This window comes from Elgaria multicarinata, chromosome 15 (assembly GCF_023053635.1).
Source record: "Elgaria multicarinata webbii isolate HBS135686 ecotype San Diego chromosome 15, rElgMul1.1.pri, whole genome shotgun sequence".
NCBI lineage: Eukaryota > Metazoa > Chordata > Lepidosauria > Squamata > Anguidae > Elgaria > Elgaria multicarinata.
This window is the reverse complement of record NC_086185.1, coordinates 1,283,597-1,298,948: the sequence shown is the minus strand read 5'-3', so window position 1 is coordinate 1,298,948 and position 15,352 is coordinate 1,283,597. Positions and strand designations below refer to the sequence as shown.

The window sequence follows — 15,352 nt, the reverse complement described above, 5'->3', positions numbered from 1 at the left end:
GAGGCTGGCCTGGTGCTGATCTGGTAGCATTTTCAGTGCCAAGTGAAGACCTCCTTATTCCCCCAGTGATTCTAAGGAGCAATGCGATGGGCTCTCAGCGGAGTCTGAGGGGCCACAGGATAGCTACGATTCATGGATCCAAGGCTGGAGGCAGCGCTCCGACCTCAACGCCACGGATCCAAGCCCCCCCTCCTCCCCCTCACAGCTGGCATGGAGAGAACCATGAAAGTTCTCCCTCCCTCAGAAAGGAGGGAGAGGCGGAGGGCCAGTGGACAGGGAGGGGTGGGGACTGGGGGGTGCAGCTTACTCCGTATCCCCCGGACCTCCTTCTCTCCCTGTTGCCAGAGCCCCTCTAGCCAAAACACAGAGCAGGAGGAAGGCGCAGGGAAAGTCCAGCTCTGTTGCTCCGTCTGCTCTGCCATGGCTACCCCAAGGTGGGAGGCGCCTGTCCATCGCAACAGCATGGCCCCTTTTGCCCTTTTAGTTTCTGCTGTTTTCAAATCTGTCCCTCTATTTTTAAATCTTTATACTGCTGCTGTTTTTTTAATGTGGGATTTATACTGTATTTTTTAACTTTTAAAGGGTTTATGTTATGTTTTACTGTGTGTATTTTATGGTTTTAATTGTGAACTGCCCAGAGGTACTTGGCTTTTGGACTGTATAGAAATGTGATAATTACGAAAGAGGAACATGCAAGTGAGAGTAAGGATCAGAAGCAGAGTCGCTGGTCAGAAACGAGGGTTTGTCTTGGAACAACGTCAAGCCACGTTCGCCCAACACATCTAGGGTGAGTGAACCTGTGTGCTGCATGGGAATAGTGGCCGGTGGCTCTGGTCTCGGTGGGGCTGTGAATCCGTTCTGGCTGTCAGTCAAAACCAGCTGGAACTCTAATGGAGGTCTCCAAGGTGACGGACCCTTTAATGTTCTGGCTGGTTCTGACTGAAACCCAGAAAGGCTTCATGGTCCCACTGAGATCAGAGCCACCAGCCTCCGCTGAGAACACTGTGTCCTCAGCTGAAGCCTGCGTGGCGCTAAAAATATCGCAATGGAGATGAGGGAGGCGCGTCTGGTGCCAAATCCGGGGGAAATCCCTTTCACTAACAGCCCCAAGAATTCATCCCGATAAAATTAGCTGCAACTCCCTTCTCTTTTAAATATGGCTGATTAAATGCAACACCCACGATTGCCCTCCCTTGGCATGGAAATGCCCCTTCTTAAAGCGGCAACGGAACCTCTATGCACGTCGTTTATTGCAAACCGCCTTAATCTCTTGGGATTTGCTCACTCCTTTTCTACGGAGTTTCCTGTAATCTCCATTTACTCCACCATATGCTTCTGTCATGTCTGCTGCCTGCTGTTGCTAGAATTCAAGTTCAGCTCAGAAAAGAGGGAGGGAAGCAAATCACCAACACCATCGCTGGAAAGCACACTATAAAATGCTAAGGAAATCTCCCATTGACCAATCGGGTTAAATGTAATCAGAGAAATGTCACTACCAGCGCATATAAAAGTTTAGAATGAATGTTGGTTTTGACATCAAATCCCCCCCAGACATTTCCACGGTTCAGCGATCAGCAATATAATTCTTACCAAGGCAACAGGAAGGAGAGGAGACAGAGAGAGCTGGTTGCTGGTTTTCTAGCCTTGATGAAATGGATGGACACGCCCGCCGCCCGCCCACACACACACCCCCCTCACACATGCACATACACAGGCATGTTAGCATGAAACATGCTAACATGCCCTGCCCACAACTGCGGACGCAGGTGCAAGCAGGAGAGCACGCTCTTCAAAAGTGTTAGCAAATTCTATGGGGGAAATTTGCACTACTTTGGAACTTTGTTCTACAAATTTGAGATTCTTTTGTGCAGCTTTCCCTTCAATCGTATTCGTTTTGCACAACTTTCCCATTCGTGCAAAACGATAAAAAAATATCAAAGATCACAACTGCAAGCATGAGGCAAGGAGGGGCGAGCAATGAGAGGATCTCAGAGAACCTGGGTGGGCAGGAGCATCGCTTGTACGCCCGCCCCCCACCTCCCCCGTTAGCACACCTGCTATGGAGTATCCCTTTACTGGGAATGACAGCAAAGAAGGGGGGGCGGTTTTCAAGCCTTGCTGTTGAGCTTCCTGGAGGCAACTATCTGGCCAGACCAGAAAGCAAGATACTAGATGATCCAGCAGGGCTCTCGGGTTATATTCTAGTAAGGGCCTGTACAACGAACAGACTGGGTAACCATCATTCCTGGCATGTTCCCTATTCGATAGATCACTCCACCTAAAGCTGAGGATGGGTGTGCCAATGGTTTGGTAGCCAAAACAGACCCATCCACAAAGAAGAGGGAGGAACCACAAGGAACACAGAAATGCAAAACAAAGAGCAAAACACAAAAGAGAAGCACTCCAATGCCCATACACAAACAGGCCGTGCATGCGCAGACTCCTAGGGTGTGCGTGGGAGGAGGGAGACAGTGAACATGGACACAGCCCAGCAGGGCCGTTGATGGAGCAATAGCCACGGGATCACATCTGATGTCCCATGGTTCTCAGGCCCGGCCATGCCAAAGAGCACCCTCTCAGAGTCATTCTGGGGCATTGTGGGTGGGGAAATGGCAGCTGTCACCCCCCCCCCCCCAAAATGATGGAGAATATTCTGAGAAAGTTCCGCAATGTCCCCTTCACTTTCTAGGGCAAGTCTGGGTAACTTGTGGCCTTCCAGATGTTTCGGCCAATAATCCTCATTGCCCCCAACCATTGGCTATGCTGACCAGGGCTGGATGGGAGTTTTCGGCTGAAACATCTGATGTTGCCCACCTCCGCTTGTGGTGAAGGAGGAAAATACACCACCACCATCCTGGGAAATTTCAGCTCAGCTGTAGCGTGCCCCTAGTGGCCAGAGGAAGCCATCCGTGGCTCACTGAGGTTCCACACAAAGGTCTTTCCCGGCCTTGCTGCCTAAGTCCTTTTGAACCGGAGCTTGAGCCTGGGACCTTCTGCATGCAGCTCATGCGCTCCACCAGGCTGCCTGCTTACTCATTGCTGACATCTAAGCTGACAGCCATCGTTCCAGCGGTGCCAGGAAGCAGCCACCTTTGCGGCGAAGCAGGTGTGAGAATCACAAAGCAAGGCAGAAGAAACATAGCTTCTTCTGTTTGCGTAGCTGTTTTCTCCCCAGAGGTGGCATCCGATGGCAATGAACTATGATGATGGTATCACAAACTGCAAGGAGGACTGTCTAGCAGTCCCTCCGGGGCTGAGCTTAGCAGCAAATCAGCTCGACTCTTAACTGAAGCTGGGGTTTCCTCTTCCTATTAGGAGAGCAAATTTTACATCTGTGTTCTAAGCAGATTCATGTTCTTGTCCAGGGCTCGGAATGATCACCCACGCCTGGACAACGTAAGCTTAACTTTTGGTTTGGATGCCCTGCCGCCTCCGCCTCCTCCTCCTCCTCCTCCTCCTCCTCCTCCTCCTCCTCCTCCTCCCCTTTAGAGAATAGAACAACGGAGTCCAGGTTTTAGGCAAAGGAGCACTCTTATGAGACTAGAATCACGGCTACTTTTGAAATAAGCTTTATGCCACTTCAGGGAAATGAGGGACCACTTCTGCACATCTTGGTCCCTTTTCACTTGATTACTCAACACTTCATTCAGAAACTCAGGCCTCTGCCGGATCAGAGCAAAGGACCATGTGGACCACCACCCTGTTTCCATATCAGATGCCTCTGGGAAATCACTAAGCATTGGTGAGGCCCAGCATTGGGCAAAAGGCGGGATACAAATAAATATAATAATAACAACAACAAGCAGGGCAAGGAAGCAATGCTCCTATCATGAGGGCAGGGATGAAATAGATTCAGGAGCCAGAGACCCATAGGTCCAGGCCTGACAATGCCCCTGGGCCTGGTGCAATGCTAGGTCATGCGGCCTGGCTCCAAAGGCAGGGTTGGCCACTTGGTCTGCACCCCCCACCATCCTTCATTCTTCATGAGCGCTGATAGGAGTTGCAGCCCAACAGGACCTGGAAGGCCGCAGGCTGCCCAACTCTGCATTATGGGAAGAGCAGAGAGAATTTTGTTTCTCCATGAACAGTGTTGGGCTCCTTTAAAAGTTTACAATTCCGAGGAGGGGGAAGAAGGGAACCTTCAGCTATCTCCTATGGTTGCATAACATAAGCACCATGCCCTCCCTTGAAAACTGCTAAGAAAAACCACCTCTCCTCCCAAAACTAGTAATGGAAAGCTTAGGACTATGTCCTAGAAGCCTCCCCAAGTGTTGATTCTCTTGCTTATGATAAGTTTTAGGCATTCCAGATCTTGGATTTATTGTTTTATTTCAACCAATTATGGTGGCAGACAGTTCATTTCTTGATGCTTTGGCATGAAACGTTTCAATCCAGAGCGGAATCTTTGTTGCTGATTTGTTAAGTTCTTGAAAAACGAGGCCTTGTAATGGAGGCGCCGACAGCCTTCCACTAAGCTAGCATCAGGAGGCAGTGGAAGATGAAGGGGCCCGCTGGCGCTCTGTGGAAGGCAGCCCTTTCTCCTTTCCACTCTGAAATGCGAGAGCGCCTGACCTCGGCCCCTGAGAGCGCCTGACCTCGGCCCCAGTCTGTGGTGTGACACAACATCATGCAGATCGTTGGGACTCCAGACTTGGAAGCCAAGGGTGAGTTAGGGTCAGACAACAGGATCCTCATTCTACCTTCGAGTAGGGATGTGTGAATCTGCATGGGTCCGGTCCTGGGGATATCTCTTGCGGGGAAATCCAGCCCTCTTGGGGCTCAATGGATTTCCCTGGAGCCCCTGGAGTTTGTCCAAAAAAAATCCCTTTAAAAACAGCAAGATACATAAATTGAATAAGCAACTTCCATATCTTTGGCAAATTACGGCCATAGTTAATGTATTTCAAAGAAATGCCGGCTGTAATGTGTTTTGTTATGCATAAATTACGGCTGCTTATGCAATTTACGTATCTTGCCATTTACAAAAGGGGGGAAATTTGATAAAATCCCTCCCACTCTCCCTGCCGGTGCCAACAAATGCAGGAAGGCCCACTGGCTCCCCTGCTGCTCTAGCAGACGACATCACTGCTCTTGTTCCGAAAAAAGCGCCAGAGCTGTGCTCCCCCGGGGTCCCCTTCCTGTGCTGGCGCTGCTGCGTAGTTGCAGGTTCTGACATTGTCAGCTTAATGCAGCTTAATATCGGCCTTGGGGATATTTCTATGGGGCTTCAGCCTGATTGGCTACCTGTGGGCCACCTGCCTCCCTGTTGCTCCCAGGGCCGCTGCCGCCCTCCTCCTCCTCCTCCTCCTCCTCCTCCTCTTCTTCTTCTTCTTCTGTCAGGGCTGCATTCTAACAACATTTCGACCTGCTCTGGTTCATAGCCAAGGCTGACAATTTCAGCCTAAGAAGAAGATGAAGAAATGTGCAACTTTTGGATGATGAGCCTGGAATTAGGAGAGGCAAAGCGCAGGCAGCCTGTTGCTAATGCGCCATCATTTCGTCCCCCATTGCCCACCAAATGTAATCAAGCCCCAATTTAATGAAATGAAAAGGAAATACTGATAGCCAAATCCTCCACTATTTTAAGCCACTTATCATTTTACAAACAATGAAAACAAGGCTGCACTGCCAAATTTCCAGAAAGGGGAGAAGAAAAAGAAATAAATGCACTGAAGCAAGAAATGTGGTCTTCTATGTATAATTGCAAGGCATAATGCCAAAAAACAGATTACTCGGACATTTCTTCTTCTTTTAAAGGGGGGAGGATAGGTAAGAATTGAAGATGCATCCTCATATAATATCATCATCATCATCATCATCATCATCGTGATTCAAGATGTTATTGTGATGTACTACAATCATTTTTCAAACTTGGATATCACTTCATGCTCCCTGCTGCAGACCACAACATTGTTACTGGAATGGCCGGTACAATTGTGCTGATGTTCTCCATAAGGAAGCTGAATAAGAGAGGTTTTAACGTAAGGTCACTGCTACAATGAAATTAAGGTTGCAATCCTCCTGTATACTCAATAACTTGGGAGGAAGCTCCATGGAATGAAGTGGGCCGTACTTCCAAGTAAACGTGAAAAGGGTTGCACTGCAAGACTTTTTAAAAAATGAGGTCTTTTGAGAATCTCTCTCAGCAGTACGGATTTGTTAGTCCTACTTCACCAGCTTGAATGTTGGACTAACCCAACATAATCGCCCACAGAGAAGACTGCCGTCTGTCTGGAGCAGCCAATATTGACGGGGATCCGAGCTAATCAGGAAATTCCCTTAAGGAGAACCCAGATCCTTGGGATACTAGAGGGCCTGCAACTCTGGGGGCAAAAAGGTCCTCCTCCAGTGGGCCTTACGCAGGCGGCCCCTTGCCCTTCTTTCATACAACTGGGCAGGGGTTGAAAGTGCCCATTCCCTTGTATGGAGCAGACTGTTGAGGTGGAAACCCCTGAGCTGGGGTGGGCTTACCCACTTTCACCCCCTTCCCATCACTACATTTGGCTATAGAGAACAGGGAAAGGAGGCTACACTTCCTCACGAGGAAACGCAGTTGCTCCACCGCATACACGGCAAGTACAGCCGCGACGGGTGCAGATCACAACAGCTTGAGCCGTCCTCATCTCAGCCATCCTCACACGGATCTGCTACCTCAGACCCGAGCGGTATCATCGTTAAATGTTGTGTACTTTTTTAATGTTCATTGTTTTTAACTTTTGTAAACTGCCCAGAGAGCTTCAGCTATGGGGCGGTATATAAATGTAATACATGAAATAAACAAATATCTTTGGCATTCAGGCATGCCAGGGTTGGCCAGTGGTTGAGCAAGGAAGGAGCCAAGCAGGGAGGGTCAGGTCGTGAGCAGCTCAGGCGGCTACTGCATGACAAAGGGCTCAGTCTGAGGCGGCAGAACAGTCTCCACGTCTACAAGACCAAGCGCCTAATCAACCCGAAGGCCAGGCGCCTCGTGGTCCCCGGCATCCCCCGAACCTTGCTGGGCTGGTGCCTCAGCAGTGCATCCAAATCAACCTAGCAGTTCCTTCTGTATTTGTCTCAAGTTGCCGTTTGGGTGCTGGGGGGGGTGGGGCGGCAAGGTGCCTGAGGCCTCCCTCGCTTCACCGGAGAGGGCTGGCCTACAATCCTAGAAGTATAAATCTCAGCAAAACCCACAGCTTATAGCACTGCAAACATTTTAATAGGGCGGGCAAACATCTCAGGCCATGACAACAACGAAACACTCTATCCCATCGGGGACCCACAAGAGACTCAGTGATGGACAGAGGTCTGGTGGAGGCATAGAGAAGTCATGACCTGGAAGGTCCCATTTGTTTGCTCAACAGTCTCCCCGTCTTTTGAACAGAGGCATTTGGGGTGGGAAGCATGTTCTGACCTCTCTGCATTTTAAAGTTTGCTCGGGCACCCTTAAAGGCACACTCATTTGTTTTAAGAGAAAACCACATGACCTTCCTGATCCCCAGTGTAAAGGTCTGTTTAGAAGAGGTACTTCTCTTGTTAAATGGCCCCTAGGCAGCATGGCTTTGACATTCATCCATCATCTTAAGCACAAAATCAAACCCATCGACCCCAAGTTAAGCAGCTGTGCATGAGACCAATTGTGAGCGGTGGGCCGTGGGTCCAGAGCGGCCCTTCTACGGCCTTGAAGTTTAACTACATGTTGGCCCCAACCGTCTGCAGATGTGCAAAGGCCTGTGGGATTGTGCACTTGCGCAGCAAGAGTTTTCCACCTCTGCAACAGGGTAGGAAAACCTTCCCACGTGCAGAATGCAAGGTAGGCCAGTGCAGCAAGTACAGGCAGCTGGGGCACGTGTGCAAAGGTCTTCTCTCCTGTGGTGACACCCAGGAGCACACATCCTTACAGGCCATAGTACTCAAGAATTTTGTAGGCAAAATAAGTTATGAATATACAGCAGTGTGTTCCAAACAAACATTTATTCTTCCTTCTAATAACAGTCTCTGGTGGTCCTGGGCTGATGCCAGGAGGAATCCAGAAGTATATCTCTTCCTGAATTAACACCCAAAGGGCAAGTGCATCATGCCTTTGCTCCCCTCTGGGTCAGTTTATATTTCCTCTGTTTATGTACCTTGATTTCTTTCCCTTTCTGATAAAGGCAGCTTGGCTGGAGCGTCCCCAGTAATCAATGCAGTGATTACTAGAAGCCAACATGGATTTGTCAGGAACAAATCCTGTCAGACTAATTTGATCTCATTTTTTGATAGGATAACCTCCCTTGTGGACTGTGGGAATGCTGTGGACGTCATATATCTTGACTTCGGCAAAGCTTTTGACAAAGTACCACATGACATTCTGATTAACAAACTAGCTAAAAGTGGGCTAGATGGAACAACTATTAGGTGGATCCACAGCTGGCTACAGAATCGGACTCAAAGAGTACTTATCAATGGAACCTTCTCAAACTGGGGAGAGGCAACGAGTGGGGTGCCGCAGGGCTCAGTCCTGGGCCCAGTGCTCTTCAACATTTTTATTAATGATTTGGATGAGGAGGTGCAGGGAACGCTGATCAAATTTGCAGATGACACAAAATTGGGTGGGATAGCTAATACCCTGGAAGACAGAAACAAACTTCAAAGTGATCTTGATAGGCTGGAGTGCTGGGCTGAAAACAACAGAATGAAATTTAATAGGGATAAATGCCAAGTCTACGTTTAGGAAATAGAAACCAAAGGCACAGTTACAAGATGGGGGACACTTGGCTCAGCAATACTACAAACGAGAAAGATCTTGGAATTGTTGTAGATCGCAAGCTGAATATGAGCCAACAGTGCAATATGGCTGCAAGAAAGGCAAATGCTATTTCAGGCTGCATTAATAGAAGTATAGCTTCCAAATCACGTGAGGTACTGGTTCCTCTCTATTCGGCCCTGGTTAGGCCTCATCTAGAGTATTGCGTCCAGTTCTGGGCTCCACAATTCAAGAAGGATGCAGACAAGCTGGAGCGTGTTCAGAAGAGGGCAACCAGGATGATCAGAGGTCTAGAAACAAAGCCCTATGAAGAGAGACTGAAAGAACTGGGCATGTTAAGCCTGGAGAAGAGAAGATGGAGGGGAGACATGATAGCACTCTTCAAATACTTAAAAGGTTGTCGCACAGAGGAGGGCCAGGATCTCTTCTCAATCCTCCCAGAGTGCAGGACACAGAATAACGGGCTCAAGTTAAAGGAAGCCAGATTCCGGCTGGACATCAGGAAAAACTTCCTAACTGTTAGAGCAGTGCGACGGTGGAATCAGTTACCTAGGGAGGTTGTGGGCTCTCCCACACTAGAGGCATTCAAGAGGCAGCTGGACAACCATCTGTCAGGGATGCTTTAGGGTGAATTCCTGCATTGAGCAGGGGGTTGGACTCGATGTCCTTGTAGGCCCCTTCCAACTCTGCTATTCTATGATTCTATGATTCTATGACCATGGGTCAACATCCCTCCCTGTTTTGCTGGTGTGAGATTTTTTAATGTGGGAGACTCAAGACTCAGGGTGGGCAAAAGGCACCCCTGATGGCACCCACAAAAACACCTTTGAAATTCAATATGCATCACACACACACACACACACACACACACAGCTCAAAGAAGTTCAACACCCTGTGCTACAGGTAGGAATGTATGAGCATGTATGTGAGCACACCTCGTTTTATGCTCTGAATGTGACCACAAGCATGTGTCTGCTGAAAATAGCCATAAATGGTCAAATATGTGCTCACATTTGCCTCATTCCTGACTCCCAGTTCGATTTGCACAAATTTCCTAAGTTGTTCAAATTCCCATATTTGTGCGAATCTCCTCGATAGATTGAATTGGCCCAGCGTTAGTCTACAGAAGAAAGTTGGGCAAATTGAGGAAAGCTTGTGCAAATCTCCCATTTGATTCAATCACGGCTCGAAGTTTCCTGTTTGGACAGAGCAGGCAGCAAGCGCAAAAGCCGCGGGCATCACGCACGAGATGAGCAGTGGGTCGATGCTTGGAGGACCCTGGTGACCTTGCACCTGGCTTGTTCAGCCATCCCTAGCTACAGGTAGGCAGAACAGCTCTTGCGATCACCCTTCCCACGTTAACCCTCTCTGTCTCTCTCTCTGTCTCTCTCTCTGTCTCTCTCTCTGTCTCTCTCTCTCTCTCAGTGGTTACCATTACATCTTCCCTCCCACCTAAAGTTTAGATTGTAACCTCCTTGCAGCAGAGACCCATCTTTTTCTTTGCTTGTGTTTACTCTGGAAACCACCATGTGCATTGACAATGCTGTATTAAATCATACAGTTAAAGGCCGGCTTGCCACCAATTAACCAGGCTTCCTGAAGGAAGGGAAGAAAAGTTACGAGCGTGATGCCAGCGTCGCCTTAAAGATTAACAGCTTCGAGGCTGCAGATTTATCAGGCCAGATGCGACAGACAGTACAGCGCTTTAGGAAATGTGATTTCCATTTCCCGGATCTCTGAATCGTAAATGAACCCCGGCACTCTTTTCAAATCACCAGCCTGTAGAGGAGTTACTCGCAAGACGCACCTTAGCACGCAGGTGTAGAACCCGCTGTCCTGGACCTCTGCTGCATGAAACCAAATCGAGTCTTCGTCTTTGCTCATCCTCACTTCAGAGAAGATAATGGGCTCTTCCATGTCTCCTTTGTTTTTGTACCACATGAGCCGAAGTCCTGTGCTTTGAGCCATGCTGTAGTTAGTTCGGATGTAGCTGTAGAAAAGGGCGCATTTCACTCGGATTGGCTCGCCGGCCAGAGACATGTATCTCTTGAGATCCACTAACCAGTCAATACAACCATCCACTGAAAGCAAAAGGAACAACAACAGCAAATTAACCACCACCAGCACCACCACCATCTCACTTGTTTTGGGGCAAGAGCTAAATTGCAGAATTTTACAAAAGAGAACAGGAATAGATTTACAACATGATGCATTAACTTCATTAATGAACGATGTCCAGGAATTCTCAGCTACATCTATTAAGATGTTCATTAGAAATGTATTAATTATTGCAAAAATGATAATAATTCGACATTGGAATAAACCTACAGTCCCTGTGGTGGATGAACGGCCTTGAATAGGAACCAGGCTCAGAGCAACTGAGTGGGGATAATGGCTAGACTCCTTCCATATAGGCCATTTCAGCCCTCCCTTGAGGACTAGCTCAGGAGCTGCCCAGCTCCCCATTGGTCCAAAGGCACAACAGTTTCTCTGAACTTCATCATTTATGTCGTTAAATTTGTATCCAGTCTCCCCACCAAATGGTGACCAAGCAGTAATGCAAATACAATAAAATGCAACAGTGCAGCAATAAAATGCAAAGTAAGCACACGCAGAGAGAGGTTAAACCAGGGCAAGTAGAACATCGACCAAAACCACTTGCGATGTATTTATAAGGGAGCTCATGGGCCAAAGGCCTCTCTAAATGAAACACGCCTTTGCCTGCCAGCAAAAGGTCACGAGGGATGGGTCCAGGTGGCCTCCCTGGGCCCATGGGAGTTCCAGTCCTTGGCCTGGTTTCAATGATGAGGTGAGGCTGAGAAGTCCTGGATTGGGGCCCACGCACAGTCGTGAGCTGGATGAGGGCCAAAAAACTGAAACGGAATCCTGGCAAGACAACGACGGACCTAGGAGCAACCTGGGGGTACTCCGAGATCCATCTTTGTTGCTAGAGGCCCAAGTGGCCGCAGTGGCTCAGAGGGCCTTCAATGGGCTTCAGCTGGCTCCAGCCACAAAGTTGGGCCCCATTCTGCTGTCAGTTTTCTGCATTAACTTGAAAACACAAAATTCAACACACAACAATGTAGGAAATCCATAAAAAATCATCTCAACCCTAAAGAAAGGAGAATTAAAATGATTCTATCTAGAACCCCACGAGAGGCCAATTGGAGAGGGGTGGTTTTCATTCCTGATTGTGACATTAAATGCAATGGCTAGAGGGTGGCGTTGGCCTCATCTGTCCCCATCCCTCTCTTCACTTCCGCCTCCGAGATGCTCCTTCCTCCATGAAGAAATCAAGCGCTGTCCCCGTAGCCATCGGCCTCGTGATTGTATTTCTCTGCTTGAAGAAGATCACGCTGGGCCTGGGAGCTCCAAACCACACGCCCCAGGCACCTTTCCCCACCCTCTAGTCAGCAGCGTTTCACGGGAAATAATCACAAAATCCACACCAGGTTTAATACACAGGTGTTTTTGTTTTGTTTTTGGAAACCACTTCAGAGATGTGCTTGCATGTATAAGGGCCAAACAGAGATTACTCTCTGTCTGTCTGTCTGTCTGTCTTTCTTTTATTATTATTATTATTATTATTATTATTATTATTATTATTATTAGTAGTAGTAGTAGTAGTAGTAGTACTAGTACTAGTAGTATCCTGCCTTTTGCCCAATACTGGGCCTCAAGATGGCCTTACAAAGTTTAAAATAGGGGTGTGCACGGACCCCCCGCTCCGCTTCTCTTCCAGATCCGCGATTTGTGGATCGGGCCGCTTTGCTCCACCCCCGCTCCACCCATGTCCGCTCCGCTCCACTGCGGAGCTCCGGATCCGGATCCGGATCGGAGCTCCGTTTCCCCCCCCCCCCATAGGCTTGCATTAAGCTTAAAAAGTATACAACTTTTTTTCTGTGAAAGTTAGAAACCTCACATTTGGCACCGTGACACCTCATAGAGGTATACACACGCATGCCAAGACTCAAGGCAATCCCATCATCCCCTGAATTTTGGGGAATTTATGAAAATCCAACACCCCATTCACACCCCTTTCGATAGCTCCGTCAATTTGCACGTTAAAAACCTCAAACTCGCCACCATGATAGCTTATCCAGGGATACACATGCACACCAAGACTCAAGGCAGTCCCATCATCCCCTGATTTTTGGGGAATTTATGAAAATCCAACACCCCATTCATACCCCTTTCGATAGCTCCGTCAATTTGCACGTTAGAAACCTCAAACTTGCCACCATGATAGCTTATCCAGGGATACACATGCACGCCCAGACTCAAGGCAGTCCCATCATCCCCTGATTTTTGGGGAATTTATGAAAATCCAACACCCCATTCACACCCCTTTCGATAGCTCTGTCAATTTGCACGTTAGAAACCTCAAACTCACCACCATGATAGCTTATCCAGGGATACACACGCACGCCCAGACTCAAGACAGTCCCATCATCCCCTGATTTTTGGTGGGGCTTAAACCTGCAGACATCTCAATGGGGCCATTTCAAAGGAAATCCCAAGATGCCATGAATTGGGGAGTAGAGATAAACCTATATGAATCTTCTTCCACACTTGAAAAATGGATTTGGAACTTCCAAAACTCCAAGTGAGCGCAGGAAGGACTTCTCCCCTGAGTCAAAGCAAGACACACACAACATCCCTGCGAGGCGGGCAGGGGAGGAGAGAGGGAAGGCAGGCAGGCAGCAGACATTTCTGGGGGCATAAGGAAGTGAGCCAAGGATAAGCCAGTAATGCATATAAAATGGAATAAATAAATAAATAAACAAAGGAGGGGTGGAATTAAAAGCAGCAGTGTTGCTGAATAAACAACAAGAAGAACTTTTTTAAAAAGGTTATATCTGTCTTTTACCAGCAATAGGGGGATGTGCCCAGGGGAGGGGGAAGCAGCTGCCAATTTGACTGGTCCTAGTGACCAGTCTTTTAAGAAGCAACGCTGTCAGTTCAACTCATGAAAGCCATTGCTTCACCACAAGAGCTCTGAGGAGTAGAACTCTCACTTCAACTCATGATAGGCATTGATCCACCGGGTTACTCTCTTTGGAGGGCTCTGATTGCCCTCCAAGTACAGGAGAGAGTGGGGGCACGTCCACATGGGATGCCCTAGGGGAGCTCATCCCCTTGCACCAAATCTTTTCAGTTGTTCCCCAAAGTTAGGGTGGGTAGCAGTGCTGTGTTTCTATCTCTTATTATTGGCTTAGTATATGATTTCAGGTTGTGTTTGTGCATTTGGTGGGGCTACTGTTTTAAAAAACACTGGGAAAAGTCCATTCAGACTAAGAAAGAGAAGTTCCCAGAATCCCAAGTTACCCATTTTGCCTATCCCCTCCTCCAACTTTGGGATCATGTGATCATGACCGGGAGTTGACTCTGCCCCTCAGCCCTTTGGAAAAGGTATTTTCCCGCCGGTTTTTAAAAACATTCTAGCACACGAACCGCAGCACGCAGAGAGCTGAGAGTAGTCTCAAAATGACCCCCATCCATGACTCTCCAAGCACAAGAATTTTCAGAAAGATAGCTTCAAAAACAACACAGTTATCCCCCTTTCTTTTCCGCAATGCAATCCTATGGGCGAAATGTTTCAAGATGGCGATTGGATCGGACCGCGGAAACCGGAGCGCTCCGAAAATGGGCGCTTCTCTTCGCCTTGCTTCTAGGGGTCCGCGGTCCGCTTCTACTCTGCCTCTGGGCAAGGCAGAGCAGGCCAATTCGCTCCTGCTTCTACACTTCTAATCGGAGTGGAGCACATGCCTAGTTTAAAACATACATTGTTAAACCTAGGAAAAGAAATGTACAAACAAATTTTTTTTTAAACATAAACATTTAAAATACATGACAAAATTATAAGTCATTAACATAGATGGAGGGCCAGATCATTCTCCAAAGGTCTGCTGGAACAAACAAGTCTTAGCCTGCTTCGGAAAGCCCATCAAGGAGGGAGCCAGTCTAGCTTTCCCAGGAAGAGAGTTCCAAAGCACTGGAGCAGCCACCAAGAAGGCCCTCTCCCATGTTCCCACCAAGCGCACCTGTGAAGATGGTGAGACTGAAAGAAGGGCTTCTCCAGAAGATCTCAAAGCACGGGCAGGCTCATAAGGGAGAATACGGTCTTTCAGGTAACCTACAGTCTTTTTACTCTAGAGTAGGTAGAGGGATCCCATTACAAATTCCAGGGCTTTGTCCCCTTTTCCCCTCAGATGGGCCTGATCCAGGTTCTCTCTCCCCTGTGCCAGCAATATACTGCAAAATAGAAGCAATGTCTTTTTTGGCCCTAGGTATTTGTGTGAGGCTGCAGAACGCATTCACAATATGACAGTCATTCGGAGTAGACAGAAGACCGGACATCCCAACTTTGTATGTTTCATATTGTGCTTCACTCTGCAGCTCATTTTCTTTTCCACCACAAGGCCCCTTTTTACGCTGCTAAGTTATCCTGGGAAGTACTGAAGTGAGGCACTTTCCCATGCCGCCAGGATATCCCAAGAAGCTCAGGCCACATGGGAGGAGCCTACCTCACAGCGCCGCCCCTTGGCAGCTATGCCTGGGTTATGGGAATCACCTCCCATGCGGATCAGGGGGTTCACCATTAGTGCACCAGCAAGTGAGGCTGAGCAT

General features: G+C 48.3%; 1 protein-coding gene across 1 annotated transcript in view; it reads right to left on the bottom strand.

Moving 5' to 3' along the window:
* Positions 1–15,352, bottom strand: part of IL1RAPL2 (interleukin 1 receptor accessory protein like 2) — a 385,158-nt gene that overhangs the window by 188,012 nt on the left and 181,794 nt on the right. Inside the window, exon 3 of the mRNA XM_063141726.1 lies at positions 10,530–10,803. Within this exon, the coding sequence (XP_062997796.1) occupies positions 10,530–10,803 (274 nt within the window). The remainder of the gene's footprint in view (positions 1–10,529; positions 10,804–15,352) is intronic.